Below are 13699 nucleotides of genomic sequence, written 5' to 3' on the forward strand. Positions count from 1 at the left end.
ACCTTGCATTTGTGTCTGGGATCTTTGGAAGTGACTCCAGGAGTTCCCTGTTTGGGCTGCAGTGGGAGCTTGGGTGCAGAGATGAAGTTTGGGAGAGGCTGAAGTTTTAGCTCCTTCAGATGGTGAAAGTGTCCTGGGCTTGGCCAGAGTGGTGAGAGTCACTTTTGAGTCACAGAATCCCAGCCTGGTTTGGGTTGCAAGGGAGGTTAAATAAAGCTCATGCAGTTCCACCCCCCTGCCATGGGCAGGGACACCTTCCACTAGACCAGGTTGCTCCAAGCCCTGTCCAACCTGGCCTTGAACACTGCCAGAGATGAGGTTTTCTTTCATCTTCTGCTGGGTCCCCAGGCGTGGGTGAGGGTCTTGAGTCATTGGGAGCTGCATTTCCAACCATGCAGCATCCCTCTGGCTGCTTCTGATCTCAGTGACACAGAGACGAGGTGTCTTGGACTCTGGTGTGGGACATGGGCCACACCTCAGGAGCTGCTCCCACAGTTCCAGAGAGGGACCTCTGTGGCAGGAACTGACCCAAACCGCAGCACCAGCATCTTAGACCATGTTGTAACCACAGGGACCCCAGATAGGGGTGGGTGAAAGCTGGGCTCCAGGTTTTACTTTCCCCCTTCCCTCCTGCTCCAGCACCCTTGGGCACCCCAGTGCTCAGGTGCATCTCTGGGGAGTGAGGTGCTGTGGCAGCCTGCACCCTGGCAGAGTGAGTGGGTCTGTGGGCTGCAAGTCTCCATGTGCTGCTGGAGGCACCCGGTGTCTGCGATTGGCTGGATGGAGCAGGCAGGGTCAGGCTGACCGGATGCAATTCCCTGTTTGCAAAACATCTCAGCAGCTCCCCCATGAGCACCCTGGGGCAGTGTAACCTCCGCTCTGCACCCAGGGCCAGCCAGACCCTTGGGTGGCTGCTTGGCCTTGAAACCATGGACCATGGGACATACTCCAGCTCTCTGTGCGTGGTCATGGCAAGCTGCTGCCATGTTCCAAGATCTGAGGTCCCTGGGGAGCCCAAGCACAGAGCATCATGGTGGGTCCTGAGAGCCCCCCAGAATGCCTGCTCCGGTGCAACAGGGCTTCCCCCAGGAACTTCCCCAAGGACTGGGTTGGCACTGAACACTGCATGCACAAGGACCACTGGGGTGCAGGTGGGTTTGAGTTCGGCTTCTCCCTTTGTCCCTTACACCACCTGCCCCCAAGTTTGCAGTGCTGCGGAGCGGGGGCTGGAGACCCCAGGGCAAAACTCCCTCGGGTGGGTTTGCTGCTTCGCAGCAGCTGAGGGAAGAGTTAATGCTCCCAGAGCACTGTGAAGTGTTCCTGCTGCAAGTCAGTCCCACCAGGGATCACGGGAATCTGACTGGGGAGTCAGGGCCAGCTCAGGGCTGGCGGCAGAACGTGCTCCACGAGGCGATTGCAGCTGGGATGCAGCGTGAGGAGCCATCCCATGGCGCTGGCTTCCAGCTCTGGAGAGACAGCCTGGCCCTCAACCGGTGTGGAGGGAGCACTGGGTGCTGTTGGACACCCACCGTGCTGCCAGGAGAGCTGGATGCTGTGCCCAGCGCTTGAGGGGTGCCACATGGTGATCATGGATGAGCAGGGCAGACACGTGCCAGTGCCAGCCCCAGCTCCCACTCCCGGGCTCAAGGCTGCATCCACCCACAGTGCCAAGAGGCCAGGAGCGGGGTGAGGGGCTCCCCGGTCAGTGTGGGCTCTGCAGGTCTCCCTGCTGGCAGCCCTGGATGAGTGGACCAGAGGCTCTGGCTGCTCTCTCATCCTGCAGGAATTCAGCTCCATGGGCTGGGTGGGTTTTGTGTGTGTGTCCCCCCTCCTTCCACTCTCCCTCTTTGGAGACTTTCTGCATTCTGCCTTTGATCTCCCCCTGCCGTGTTTGCCCAGCCGATCACTGGGCTCGCCGGGGTTAGAGGCTGAGGTCAGCGCCTTTCCCATTCCAAACACCCAGAAACATCACTGGGAAGGGAGGGGATTCAGATTACAACCTTCCCGTCCTCCCCTTCCACCCCACTCGCCCCGCTGAGCCGCCGGGGAGCCAGGATGGACTGATACCCTCTCACTGAGGGAAGAAGGACCAGGAACACCGCTGCCACCGTGTCCCTGGCACCCGCAAGCTGAGCTGCAGCAATGGATGGAGGTGGCCGGCAGCATCGCTGGTGGTCCAGCAGGCCCTGAAGAGCAGAGGTTTGGTCCTCTCCTCCTCCTCTTTCTCTTTGTCCCCCCTCCTTCCCCCTCATCCCCTCCATCCTGACCGTGATTTCTCACCAGCGAGCCAGGCCGGCGGCGTGTGGTGGCCAAGATGCTTCCAAGTGGGAATCTGGTCCCAGTGGGCATCGTGCTGCTCCTGCCCGTGCTGGTGGCAGGGCTGAGTCTGCAGCCAGCCAGGATGCAGCACCCAGGGGTCTGCCCCAACCAGCTCAACCCCAACCTGTGGGTGGACGCGCAGAGCACATGCGAGCGTGAGTGCCGGGAGGACCAGGTGAGCAGGCGTGGGGGGATGTGGGGGACCCCAGGGACACACTTTGGGTGCGGGTCCTGTGCATGGGGCTTGTTCCTGTGCAACAGGCTCAGCCCAGCATCAGTTTTATCCCCCCTCCAACCCCCTGCTGTGAGTTGGCATCGGGGTGCTGCGGAGCTGCTCCCCTGCCTCCTCAGCAGGCAAAGAAGCTGCTCGTGCCCCCCCCCCCCCCCCCATGTCTCCTGTAGCCAAAGCACCCCCACCATGCACCCCCAGGATGGTCCCACCCAGCCAAAGGGCTGGGATGGGGGAACCATATTGTGCTGGGACAGGGACCCCCATCAGACAGTGGACAGCCCTGCACCCCCCACTTTCATCCCTGTGGTCAGGAGCCCACCCATGGATGGGGCTGTCCATCCTGGAGAGCTCCAGGCTCCATAAGGCTGAGCAGGGACATCAGCACCTCCACCTTACTTAGTGCTCCTACACAGTGGGAGACCCATTTTCAATTCATCTGTGTAATGAGTTCTGCCTCCCCTCAGCTAGCAAAAGAGAGGGGTGAGATGCTGTGTGCTGGGGGGGGGGGGGAGGGGAGGCAGGGAGGACCAATATCATTGCAGTGCACTCCTCAGCACCCTTGGTGAGTCTGGGGGGGGGAGGGGGAGGGTAGGCCATGGCCAGTGTAGCCATGCTGGTGAGGGCTGGCAGTACTGAGGGTGCACAGGGCTTCGTGGGGTCACTACCCACCCAAAAGCCCCACAGGGGGTGGCAGCAGCTCCCATGGCAAGGTGGTGACCTGCACATCATCCCCCCATCACCTCTTTCCCCCCTGTCCCTGGCCAGGACTGCAAAGAGTTTGAGAAGTGCTGCACCAACGTGTGCGGGCTGCGGAGCTGCGTGGCTGCCCGCTTTGCCGATGGCAGCGCACCCGCGCCGGCACCTGCAGCCTCATGTGAGAGCTTTGTGTGCGCGCAGCAGGGCTCCGACTGCGACATCTGGGACGGGCAGCCTGTGTGCAAGTGCAAGGACCGCTGCGAGAAGGAGCCCAACTTCACCTGCGCCTCCGACGGCCTCACCTACTACAACAAGTGCTACATGGATGCCGAGGCGTGCCTGCGCGGCACCCGCCTCACCACCGTGCCCTGCAAGCACATCTTCACCTGGCCCGACACCAGCCCTGTGCCGCAGGAGACGACAGCTAACCCCACGCCAGGCACCGGCCCTGAGGTGCCAGTGCCCCCTGCTCTCTACAGCAACCCCTTCCACCAGTCGGTGCGCGCCGGAGGCACTGTCAGCTTCCGCTGTGACGTGAGCGGGCGCCCGCGCCCTGACATCACCTGGGAGAAGCAGAGCGAGAGGGAGGAGAACTTCATCATGCGGCCGGACCAGATGTACGGCAACGTGGTGGTCACCAACATCGGCCAGCTCGTCATCTACAACGCCCGCCACGAGGACGCCGGCATCTACACGTGTACGGCCCGCAACACTGCTGGGCTGCTCCGCGCCGACTTCCCACTGTCGGTGCTGAGGCGGGAGCCGGGGGCCATGGCACCGGCCAGCAGCCCCCAGCCCTTCCCCAGCGCCGAGTGCCTGAAGGAGCCAGACCGGCGGCGCTGCGAGGCGCTGGAGGTGCGCTGGCACTTCGACGCCAAGCAGGGCTCCTGCCTCACCTTCCGCTACGGAGGCTGCGGGGCAAACAGGAACCATTTCGAGACGTATGAGGAGTGCCGGGCCGCCTGCCTGGGCAGTGCCCGCCCCACCTGCCTGCTGCCCGTGGTGCAGGGCCCCTGCCAGCACTGGGAGCCACGCTGGGCGTACAACCCCCTGCTGAAGCAGTGCCACTCCTTTGTGTACGGCGGCTGCGAGGGCAACACCAACAACTTCGAGAGCAAGGAGAGCTGCGAGGACACCTGCCCCTTCCCCAAGAGCCTGCAGTGCAAGGCCTGCCGCCTGAAGAGCAAGATGGTGCTGAGCCTCTGCCGCAGCGACTTCGCCATCGTGGGACGCCTGATGGAGGTCGTGGAGGACCAGGACTCCGGTATCGCGCGCTTCGCCCTCGAGGATGTCCTCAAGGATGAGAAGATGGGCCTCAAGTTCTTCAACATCAAGTACCTGGAGGTGACCTTGACCGACATGGACTGGAGCTGCCCCTGCCCCAACATGACGGCGGAGGACGGGCCGCTCATCATCATGGGTGAGGTGCACGACGGCATGGCCACGCTGGACCCCAGCAGCTACGTGCGGGCGGCCAACGACAAGCGGGTGAAGAAGATCTACGAGCTGATGGAGAAGAAAACCTGTGACCTCCTCAACCGCTTCCAGGACTAGGGCAGAGCCGGGACATGCTGATATGGGGGCTGCAGACTCACTGTGGAGGGAGAGCCCCAAACCAGTGCTTGTATCCTGGGGTTACCACCACCACATAGCTCCCCACAACCCCATGCTGAGCCCCAGCTCCCACCTCCCCTGTTATTTATCTGCCACATGCCCCCCACGTACCCTCCAGCCCAGCCAGCAGCAATAAAGGAGTGGGCTGGGCTGCAGAGGGGTGGGAGATCTGCCAGGGACCCCCCTCATAAAAACCTTCCCACTGCACCAAAGCCTCTAGGGGCAGTGCAGCACCCCAGGGTGCTCCCCATGCAGGACGTGGTCCCTTCCATCGGTTGGTGCTTGAGGGGGACTGGGGATTCCCCCAGTGCCAGTGCTGCAAGCATTGGTGGGGAGGGGGGGTGAAGCCTTGGTGTTTATTGTGGGGAGCAGCATCACAATCCTGGGGAGGGAAGAGGGATGGGTCACCCCACCACCGAGCAAGTTCTACCCCATGGCCAAGGTGCTGCTCCCCCCCCAGTGCCTCTGCCCCCCATGGCAGCCACGGTAGCTTCTCTGGGGCACCCCATTGCAAAGGGAGCCCCCTCAGCTGAGCCCATTGTCGCGATGCAACCCCTTCGAGGAGTATCAATGGGGGGTGTCTGTGCCGGGAGGTGTCACAGGCAGGTTACAGCTTGCGGAAGATGAGACTCTTGTTGTTGGCCGGCATATCCACCTGGAAGCATGGAGCCGGGGTCAGGGGGTCCCCACTGGCATAGGGACCCCCCCACCCTGCACACCCCAGCTCTTACCATCCTCTCAAGGTGTAGCCTGTTGGCCTCGGCCAAGTGCCGCAGCAGTGCTGTGTCCCGAAGACCCCAGGCGGGGTTGCTGATGGGGAGGGAGGTGTGGGTCAGACAGATGGACATATCACACCCTGGGAGCTGCCCCATCTCCCAGCAGTGCACTCAGGTGGAGAGGGCTCCTCCCAGCCACTTCTTTAGGTGTTGTCTTGAAGGACCATGCAGGGAATGAGCTCCTATGGCTGCTGGCAGCATGGGCAGGATGGGCAGGACAGACAGCATGGGCAACATGGGCAGCACAGGCAGGATGAGCCACCAGCAGCCCTGGCCCCTGCCCAGCACCCTCCCCTACCTCTGCCGCAGGCTGCGGTCAAAGTCCACGTTGCTCTGGGGGCTGATCCGGCCATCCACGGCGTAGGGCTGCCAGGACACAAAGCTGGAGCTGCAGGCACCGTGTCCCCCCTGAGCAACTCCCAGCCCCTGGGCTGCTGACGCCACCATGCCAAGGGAGGAGACAACACCCAAGAGGGACCATGCGCCCCATCACTCACACTGCGTCTCTTCACAAACCATGGGCACCCCCGCCCCTGCTTTTGTTGGGGTGAGGGAGGACAGGATCCCTCCCATCCTGGGAGCAGTATGTGCCCCAAAAAGCTGAGGCTCCCCAAACCCAACATCCCCCATTAGTCACCATACCTGCAGCTGCCCTCCTATCCACCCTCCCCAGCACACTCATTGCCACCCCACACCCAGCAGGATGCTCCTGCACTGGGATGCTCAGCTGAGCAGCACCCACCCCGTAGGTGAAGAGCACACCTCCGGTCTTCAGCAGCACCCCAGCACCTTTGAACAGGCCCTGGTGAAGAGAGAGGTGGGAACCAGGGGTCAGGTGCCTGGGGACACCCCATGGGACCCCCAGAGCCAGGGACATGTCAGGGTGCAGCCCTGCCCCACTGCTCACCTCAGTGCAGGCCAGCTCCGCGATGTGCATCATGTTGATGCTGACCAGGAGGTCGAGGCTGGCGGGTTGGGTGCCCCCCCAGGTCTCCCAGCCCTGCGAGACGTCCAGCAGGATGGGGGGCAGCACGTTGGGCACCTGCATGGCCTCGGCGTAGGCAGCGATGCTGCGGGCACCAAACCCCACATCAACTCCAGCCGAGGCACCCCCTGCGCTGAGTGGAAAACCCGCCCATGCTGGCTGCTCGCAGCATCCCCCAGGGGGAGTCTCTCACAGCAAATAATAAGGTTGTGCTTGCAATGCAGCCTGGTGGGGGGCCTCTACACAGGACAAGGGGGTCTCTGCTTCCCAACAGGCATCTGGAGAACTGGCAGTAGCCAGACAAATGGTGGAACAGGGACTGAGAGATCCCAGTGCCTAAATAACCGCAGTCCCCCTCCAGCAAGGCAGCTAGCGCACGCTGTCCTCCCTGCTGCCTGCATGCGCTGCCTGCACCCACGTGCTCAGGCTGCCCGCACTCCGCCTGCACGCGCAAGGTGCGCTGCACCTGCGCTGTGTGATTTGCAGTGATCTATACCCTTTCTGGCCCACTCACCACCCGGGTCTCCATTCCCAGCTGGAGCAGGGAACCGCAACCTCATGGAGGGTAATTTTTAACCACTGTTTGAGAGGTGGTGGTGGGAAGGATACCGGACACAGCCCCATGGACAGGCTCAGCGTCTGGCACCCCCTCACTGCGCTCATTTTCTTATGGGGGGGATTCCTCCCCAGTAGGTTTATTTCCTGAATGGAAACCGAGGCCTTCTGAGCCTGGCGCTGCAATGCCTGGAATGGGCATTTGGCTGCGGCTGGACACACACAGAGCAAATAAGCAAGGGCGCGACACAGCCAGTGTGACCCGGAGCGGGGTGGGAGCCGCTGCCAGTGTCCCAGGCATCCAGCCTGGAATCACCATGGAGCGTTACGGGTAACAAAGCACAGTGGGCACCTGGCAGGCAGGGGTGGTTCCGTAGTGGGATTGGGCTGGTGGAGAGGGAAAAACTAGGGCTGTCTTTGAAAAATAAAGTGCAAAGCTGGGCAGCCTGAGCTGCTTGGGAATTGGATATTGGGGATTTTCTGGCAATACATAGCAAGTGTTGACTTGGGGAGCCAGGGCTGACCATGAGTTGAGTGTGGTGGTTTTCCTGCGTCAAGCAGGGGAGCTGGGGCTGTCCAAGAGTTGAATATTGTGGTTTTCCTGTGAAAAAAATTAAGCAGGGGAACCGGGGCTGGCTGAGGGTTCTGTATTGAGTCTTTTCTGGAATAAAATAAGCATTTAGCTGTGGAGCCCGGGTCATCCGAGGCTTGGATATCGGCGCTTTCCGGGAATAAAAAGCGCGGGGAGGGGGAGAGCCCGGCAGTGGGGCCACGGGCGGGAGGGTCGGGTAAAGGGACGCAGGATGTGCCCCCCATGACCCCCCACAGCCCCTACCGTCTCCCCAGAGCCACCCATGGCCCTCCCCAGCCCGCCATACCCCCGCCCACCTGCGCAGCGCCCGCGGGTCGATGTCCGAGGGCTGCCAGCGGGTGTGGGGCAGCGCCTGGGCGAAGTGCGCTGCGTGGAGCCCCGCGCCCGCCCCGACCTCCAGCACCCGCACCTCGCAGGGGCCGCACCCCGCGTACTGCCGCAGCACCGCCAGGATCGGGCCCTTGTTGCGCTCCGCAGCCGCCGGCGCTTGCATGGCCACGGGCGCTGGATAAGGCGCTGGGACTACAGCTCCCAGGAGCCCCCGCGGGACCGCCCCTACCGGCGGGTGAGAAATACATCATAATTAGTGAAAAAAAAAAAATTAAAAGGGCCGGAAAAAATTCTGCGCCGCCCGGGAATCGAACCCGGGTCGCAAGAATGGGAATCTTGCATGATACCACTACACCAGCGGCGCTGCTGCCGGCAGCTCTACCCCAATGGTACTTAACCTTCTCTCAAGGGAGTGGTGTGGGGTGACGGTGGGCTGAGGCTGTTGCTGTGGCTCCGTCATGGGCTTCCACTCTATTCCCACCCCGCTTAACGAGGACCGGCTTTGCGTGGGCACCCCAGAGAAGTGGGGGTGCGTGGGAACAGAGGAGCCCCCCCTGCCAGGACCTGCACAACTGGTGGACGCTGGGCAGGAAGCAGCCGCAGCCCGAGGAGCTGTGTTCAGGGCTCGCGGGTGCACACCATGGGTGCCTCAAAACCCTCCCGATCAGGGTGCAGGTGGGGAAATTGAAGCACAGCTCCCTCCCCCCCGGGTGATAGTGCGTTTGAGGAAGTCAAGCGGGGGGGCGATAGCTGTGGGTACACCCATGGGTGCCCAGCACCCCGCTGAATGCTCTTTTGGGGGGCCGAGCACCCTCCCACCCTGGCAGGGCCAAAAGGCCAAGCTCAACCTTGTGGGATGGCTTCACTGACACTGGAGCAAAGCCAGAGCATGCCAGTGAGTTTGTCACCCATCCTGACCCCAAAACCTGGGATGCCACCCATGTCCCCCCACAACTCTGAGGGGTGATGCTCGGGGTGGCCAGGGGGTCACATCCTGGGGCTGCACCTCCTGTCATGTGGGGACACCTTGAGGTGCCTTCCCCGCTCCAAAGGTCACCACAGTGGCCAGGACATGGCTGCCCAGCCCAGTGTCCCCTGCGGGCTCCGCAGATGGTCACAGTGCTGTCCCCAGCGTGGGGGCACCTCAGCCCCTGCCTCTACACCCCCTCACTGTCCCCAGCCTGGCTCCTGTGTGTCCCAGAAGTGACTCCTATGTGTGTCCCTTTGTGTCCCATGGCTCTGTCTCCCAGGTGTCCCCATGCACGTGCTCCCTGTGTTCCCTGTCACTCCTGTGCCCCCTGCGTGTGCCATCTTGTGTCCCACGCGTTGCCTGTGTCCCCTCTCCTACTTGAACCCTGTGTGTCCTGTGCATGTCCCCCACGTGTCCCCTCTGTGTGTCCCATGCATGTCTCCTGTGTGTCCCCATGTCCCATGTGTGCCTGTCCTGTCACACGTGTCCCCACCTCCTGCGTGTTCCCTCTGTGTGTCCTGCACACGTCCTCTGTGTGACCCCACATCACATCTATGTCCCTTATGTGCCCCCCATGTGCCCCCCATGTACCCCCCCACCTCCCATGTGCCCCCGGTGTCCCCTGTGTTTCTACATTCCACGTGTGGCCCCCATGTGTCTCCCATAACGCATCCCACATATGACCCCCATATGTCCCCCATGTCCCCCCCCAACTCCACGTGTGCCCCCCATGTGTGTCCCCACACCTCTCACATATGCCCCCATGAGTTCCTCATGTGTCCCTGTGTCCCCCCACACCTCCTATGTGTGCCACCCACGTATGCCCCCCGTGTATCTCCCATGTATCCCCAATGTCCCCCACACCTCCCACCTGTGCCCCCATGTGTCTGTCCCCCCACCCATGCGTCCCCCGTGCCCCCACACACCTCCCACGTGTGTCCCCTATGTCCCTACACAATTCTCGCTTGTGCACGCTGTGTGACCCCCCCGTGTCGTCGTCGTCCCCCCCCCCCCCGTACGCTCCCTCTGTGTCCCTGCTCTGCCCCCCCATGTGCCTGCTCCCGTGTCCTCGCTCCAGCTCCTCCCCCCGGGTCCCTCCCACTTCCCGCCCCCTTCCCCTCCCCTTCCCGTCCCGCGCGGGCCCTTTAAGGGCGGGGGCGTGTCGCGGCCGCCCGGGCCCGGCCCGTTAAAGGCCCGGCGGGGGGCACGCGGCGCTCAGGCGGGGCCGGTGCGGGGCCGTGCGGGCCCGCAGGATGTACACGCTGACGCGCGGCCCCAGCAAGCTGGCCACGCAGCGCCGCACAGGTACCGCGGGCAGCGGACGGCACCGGGGCGGGCAGCGGACGGCACCGGGGCGGGCAGCGGCGTGTACGCGGGATCCGTCCCGGTCCGCGCCCCGCCGCCCCGGCGCCGCTCTGAGTCCCGCCGCCGCCCGCAGGTCCGACGCAGCAGGCGGTGGAGAGCAGCAAAGGGGCCGAGCTGCGGGGCCGGCTGCAGCCCGGGGCCTGGCCCCCCGCCAGGTGAGCCCCGCCGCAGCCGCCGTGACCTTGGGGAAAGGTTACCGGGCCTCCCGCACCGTGGGGGTGGGGGGGGGGGCGCCGGCCGGTGCCCGCACGACGGAACGGGGCGTCGGGGGCAGCGCTGCCGAGATCGCGGGCACGGCGCGCTCGTGGTGTGCGATGGGTCGGGGGGGACACCGGAGCCGGTGCGCGCAGGGATGGGGCTGGGACGGAGGGTCCCAATGCCCGGTTGCTGGGGACGGCACCGCCGGGCCCGGTGTGGGACTGCCGCGTACCCGGGGCTGAAGTGGTGGCCACGGGGACCATGGGGGCAGTGGTGGCCCTGGGCAGCGTTCGTGAGTTGTCACATGTCGCCGTGGTGGCCCTGGGCAGCGTTTGTGGGTTGTCCCATGTCCCCTTGGTGGCCCAGGGTAAGGTGTTTCCTGGCCCTGAGGGAGGGGAATAGCTTTTTGGTTGAGGCTCGCAGCCTTTAGCAGGAATACCTGGTGGGAGGGTCTGAAACGGACGGAGGGGCGAAGGCTCCTTTCCTTAAGGAGCTTTTTTCCAGAGTGCTGTTCCATCGGGCAGGGCTCTGGGGCCTGCATGGCTCTGCCTGGTTCCCCTAGCCTCAAGGAATGGAAAAAGAAAAGCCCCCCTGTCCAGGCTGTCCCCTCCCTGTCCAGGCTGCCTCCCTCCACCCTGGACCTTCTCCTAACCAGCATGGCTCCAGCCTTACACCCTTATGTTAGTTGGGTGTGCAGGCTCCTGCTGCTGCCCGGTGGCCCCCAGCCAGGGTCTGGGGGGTGTCCTGTCCCCGGCCCTCCTGCAGACCTGGCAGGGTCTGCCTGTTCTGGGTCTCACCTGCCCTGCAAATCATAACGTGCCTGCACTCTCTGGGCCCCTTAGACTTTGTCCCATGAGAAACACAGCTGTTGCAGACGTGTCCTGCCCTGAAGCTGGGCAGAAAAGCCAAAACACTCGAGTTCTGCATCCAGCGTGCCCATAGTCTCATCCTGAGCTTTTCCTTTCCTTCTGCCTGGGTTTGCTGTTTCCAGGCTGGGGCTGTTTCAGGTGCCCAGCTCCAGGGAAGCCTGACCTGCTCCCAGCTGGCAAAGGGCTTCATCCCAGTCCCGGGGCACCTTGGGAACATGCTGGGTTCTGGGGCTGCTACAGCCAGCCTGGGTGCATGGTCTGTGAGGATGACACCAATGTGCATCCCCTGCCTGGTGCCTGGATTTCACTTCCATTTTCCTGGTATTTCAGCATTTTTGGTGCCATATTCCTTATTTTGGGGACCACATTTTTTGCTAAGGCTGGAGGGTGGGTGGGAGATGGGCAGCCTGTGCTCTTGATGGGGATCCCCCTCACACCCCTTCCCATGTAGGAACCTCCTCTCCCTTGGGCCTGGCTCCTTCTCGGTCCCTTCCCTTGGGGACAAGACTGAGTGGGGCAGCCCCTGTCCTTCCTCCAGGCCGTGGTGGGTGCCCCCCTCATCTCCACCTTGTTCCCTTCCACAGCCCAGCCCAGAAACTCGTCTTCAACAGAGTGAATGGCAAGAGGCCGCAGGTGCTGCCGCAGCACGTCTTGGCCCCTGAAGAGTGCTACACTCTGGCCCATGAGGAGAATGTCCGCTTTGTCTATGAAGGTGAGGGCAGAGGGTCCCCGGGGGCTGGACCTGCTCACTGTCACATCCCAAGGGGGCCGAAGCATGTGGGGTCCCTCCTGAGCAGCCTCATGCTGCTGGGGACCTCTGAGGCAGGGAGGGGGTCCCCAGCCTGGGTACCTGCACCCCTCTGACCACTTCCCACTCCTCCTCCTGGGCAATGCCCATCCCCAACCCTCTGCTGGCTGTTCCTGCATCCAGCCTGGCAGCAGGTAGAGCAGCAGCTGGACAGCAGCCGGAGTGGGGAGAGCACCTGTGGCCCCGTGCAGTACGTAGAGAAAAACCCCAACCCTGGACTCAAAAGTAAGTGGGAAGCAGCTACAGCACTCAGAGGGGAGGTGCATCAGGGGTGCAATGAGCTGGGGTGGGCTCAGCTGGGTACCTGAGCAGGGCTGTGGTGGGAGGAGGATCCCCAGAAGGGCTGGGTTGGGTCTGTGCTGCTGAGCCTGGTTTTGGGAGTGGTGGTGGGCAGAGCTGCCCCCAGCGCTATGGTGAGGGTGTTCAAGCAAGCAGGATGCCTGGTTGATGACTTCTGGAAATCATGCCTTCTCCAGCCACAGAGGTGGGTTCAACATCATGCTGGAGAGAAGCCCCCAGGTCCCACCATGGGGATCTGCCTCCCCCAATGCTGAGCAGGACAGTTGTGGGGATAGGAACATGATCCAGGAGCAAGGACTGTGAATGCAGCCCGAGGGCTCCTGCAGTGGCTGAGATGTCCCCATGAACCCAGCTTGGCCTTTGGGGACAGGGCACAGGGGTGGGGGAGATACTGGGGTGCCATTTCTTTTGTTCAGTGGCAAATGGGATGGCTTGGGGGGAGCCTGTGAAGCCCTGTTCCCTGCTCCAGCTGCTCTGCTCCCCCTTCTCCCTCTTCTCTTTCAGACTTTGTTCCCATTGACCTGGAGGAGTGGTGGGCACAGCAATTTCTGGCCAAGATAGAAAGCTGCTCCTAAAAGGGAAGGAAGGTTTGGTGGTGTCCTGAGGGAGCATCAGCTTGGAGCCCAGAACTGGTGCCATTTTAGAACCACGTTTTTAAAGGATGACCGAAATCAAATGACCGGCAGGACCAGACCAGAGCCATGCCCCATCCCTGCGCCCGCTGCGGTGCAGCAGCATGCGGCCCCGGCCAGGATGCCTCAAGTGCCAGTTCTCAGACTGTTGCAGCTCCTGCAGCCTCCAGCTCCCAGGGACACTATGGTGCCACGCTGGGGATGAGGGAGCAGATCCCCCCCTGTGGCTGGAGCCATGGGGAGGACAGTGGGGTGCTGTAGCAGGACTGCCAGACAATAAAGCACTGAAACTGCCCATGGAGAAGTGCTTGTGGGATGGGGAGGAGATGGTGAAGCACATACAATATAAGAAAGAAGTTCTTAACATATAAGTACAGATGTTCTTTACATATAAGGATGAGCTCTTAGGCAGAAGTTCTTCCCTGTGAGGGTGCTGATGCACTGGCACAGGGTGCCCA

The 13699-nt window shown here is 62.6% G+C and overlaps 3 protein-coding genes and 1 non-coding gene across 6 annotated transcripts; 2 read left to right on the forward strand and 2 right to left on the reverse strand.

Moving 5' to 3' along the window:
• Positions 1-1416: 1416 nt before the first annotated feature.
• WFIKKN1 (WAP, follistatin/kazal, immunoglobulin, kunitz and netrin domain containing 1) lies at positions 1417-5016 on the forward strand. The gene is made up of 3 exons (XM_062611997.1): positions 1417-2199; positions 2284-2494; positions 3317-5016. Exons 1-3 carry the CDS (start codon positions 2147-2149, stop codon positions 4799-4801), a joined length of 1749 nt encoding a protein of 582 aa, XP_062467981.1. The 5' UTR covers positions 1417-2146; the 3' UTR covers positions 4802-5016.
• Positions 5017-5395: 379 nt separating this feature from the next.
• METTL26 (methyltransferase like 26) lies at positions 5396-8323 on the reverse strand. Of its 2 annotated transcripts, XM_062611999.1 has the most exons (6): positions 8066-8323; positions 6545-6707; positions 6380-6439; positions 5936-6003; positions 5593-5671; positions 5402-5516 (listed from the first exon to the last, which is right to left on the reverse strand). In XM_062611999.1, exons 1-6 carry the CDS (start codon positions 8260-8262, stop codon positions 5469-5471), a joined length of 615 nt encoding a protein of 204 aa, XP_062467983.1. In that variant the 5' UTR covers positions 8263-8323; the 3' UTR covers positions 5402-5468. The 2 variants fall into 2 exon arrangements, with proteins under 2 accessions (XP_062467982.1, XP_062467983.1); XM_062611998.1 differs by having other exon boundaries at positions 5396-5516; positions 6380-6707.
• A 69-nt stretch (positions 8324-8392) lies between these two features.
• On the reverse strand, positions 8393-8463 carry TRNAG-CCC (transfer RNA glycine (anticodon CCC)). The gene has a single exon. It is a non-coding gene; the product is annotated as a tRNA-Gly (tRNA).
• A 1748-nt stretch (positions 8464-10211) lies between these two features.
• Positions 10212-13536, forward strand: MCRIP2 (MAPK regulated corepressor interacting protein 2). 2 transcript variants are annotated; one of them, XM_062612010.1, is made up of 5 exons: positions 10212-10374; positions 10508-10589; positions 12086-12213; positions 12433-12534; positions 13114-13536. In XM_062612010.1, exons 1-5 carry the CDS (start codon positions 10323-10325, stop codon positions 13182-13184), a joined length of 435 nt encoding a protein of 144 aa, XP_062467994.1. In that variant the 5' UTR covers positions 10212-10322; the 3' UTR covers positions 13185-13536. The 2 variants fall into 2 exon arrangements, with proteins under 2 accessions (XP_062467994.1, XP_062467995.1); XM_062612011.1 differs by lacking the exon at positions 12433-12534.
• Positions 13537-13699: the final 163 nt, after the last annotated feature.

This window comes from Pezoporus occidentalis, unplaced genomic scaffold (assembly GCF_034315485.1).
Source record: "Pezoporus occidentalis ecotype Australia unplaced genomic scaffold, CSIRO_AGI_Poc_V1 ctg158, whole genome shotgun sequence".
Taxonomy (NCBI): Eukaryota; Metazoa; Chordata; class Aves; order Psittaciformes; family Psittacidae; genus Pezoporus; species Pezoporus occidentalis.

Excerpts from the sequence above, each read along its gene's own strand:
- WFIKKN1 (XM_062611997.1), top strand. The coding sequence starts at position 2,147 with ATGGAGGTGGCCGGCAGCATCGCTGGTGGTCCAGCAGGCCCTGAAGAG. Across the intron at positions 2,200-2,283 it reads GCAGGCCCTGAAGAGCAGAG|CGAGCCAGGCCGGCGGCGTG; the intron begins GTTTGGTCCTCT and ends ATTTCTCACCAG. Across the intron at positions 2,495-3,316 it reads GTGAGTGCCGGGAGGACCAG|GACTGCAAAGAGTTTGAGAA; the intron begins GTGAGCAGGCGT and ends GTCCCTGGCCAG.
- METTL26 (XM_062611998.1), bottom strand. The coding sequence starts at position 8,262 with ATGCAAGCGCCGGCGGCTGCGGAGCGCAACAAGGGCCCGATCCTGGCG. Across the intron at positions 6,708-8,065 it reads GACCCGCGGGCGCTGCGCAG|CATCGCTGCCTACGCCGAGG; the intron begins GTGGGCGGGGGT and ends TGGTGCCCGCAG. Across the intron at positions 6,004-6,379 it reads GTGTGCTCTTCACCTACGGG|CCCTACGCCGTGGATGGCCG; the intron begins GTGGGTGCTGCT and ends GTGTCCTGGCAG.
- MCRIP2 (XM_062612010.1), top strand. The coding sequence starts at position 10,323 with ATGTACACGCTGACGCGCGGCCCCAGCAAGCTGGCCACGCAGCGCCGC. Across the intron at positions 12,214-12,432 it reads TGTCCGCTTTGTCTATGAAG|CCTGGCAGCAGGTAGAGCAG; the intron begins GTGAGGGCAGAG and ends TCCTGCATCCAG. Across the intron at positions 12,535-13,113 it reads CCCCAACCCTGGACTCAAAA|ACTTTGTTCCCATTGACCTG; the intron begins GTAAGTGGGAAG and ends CTTCTCTTTCAG.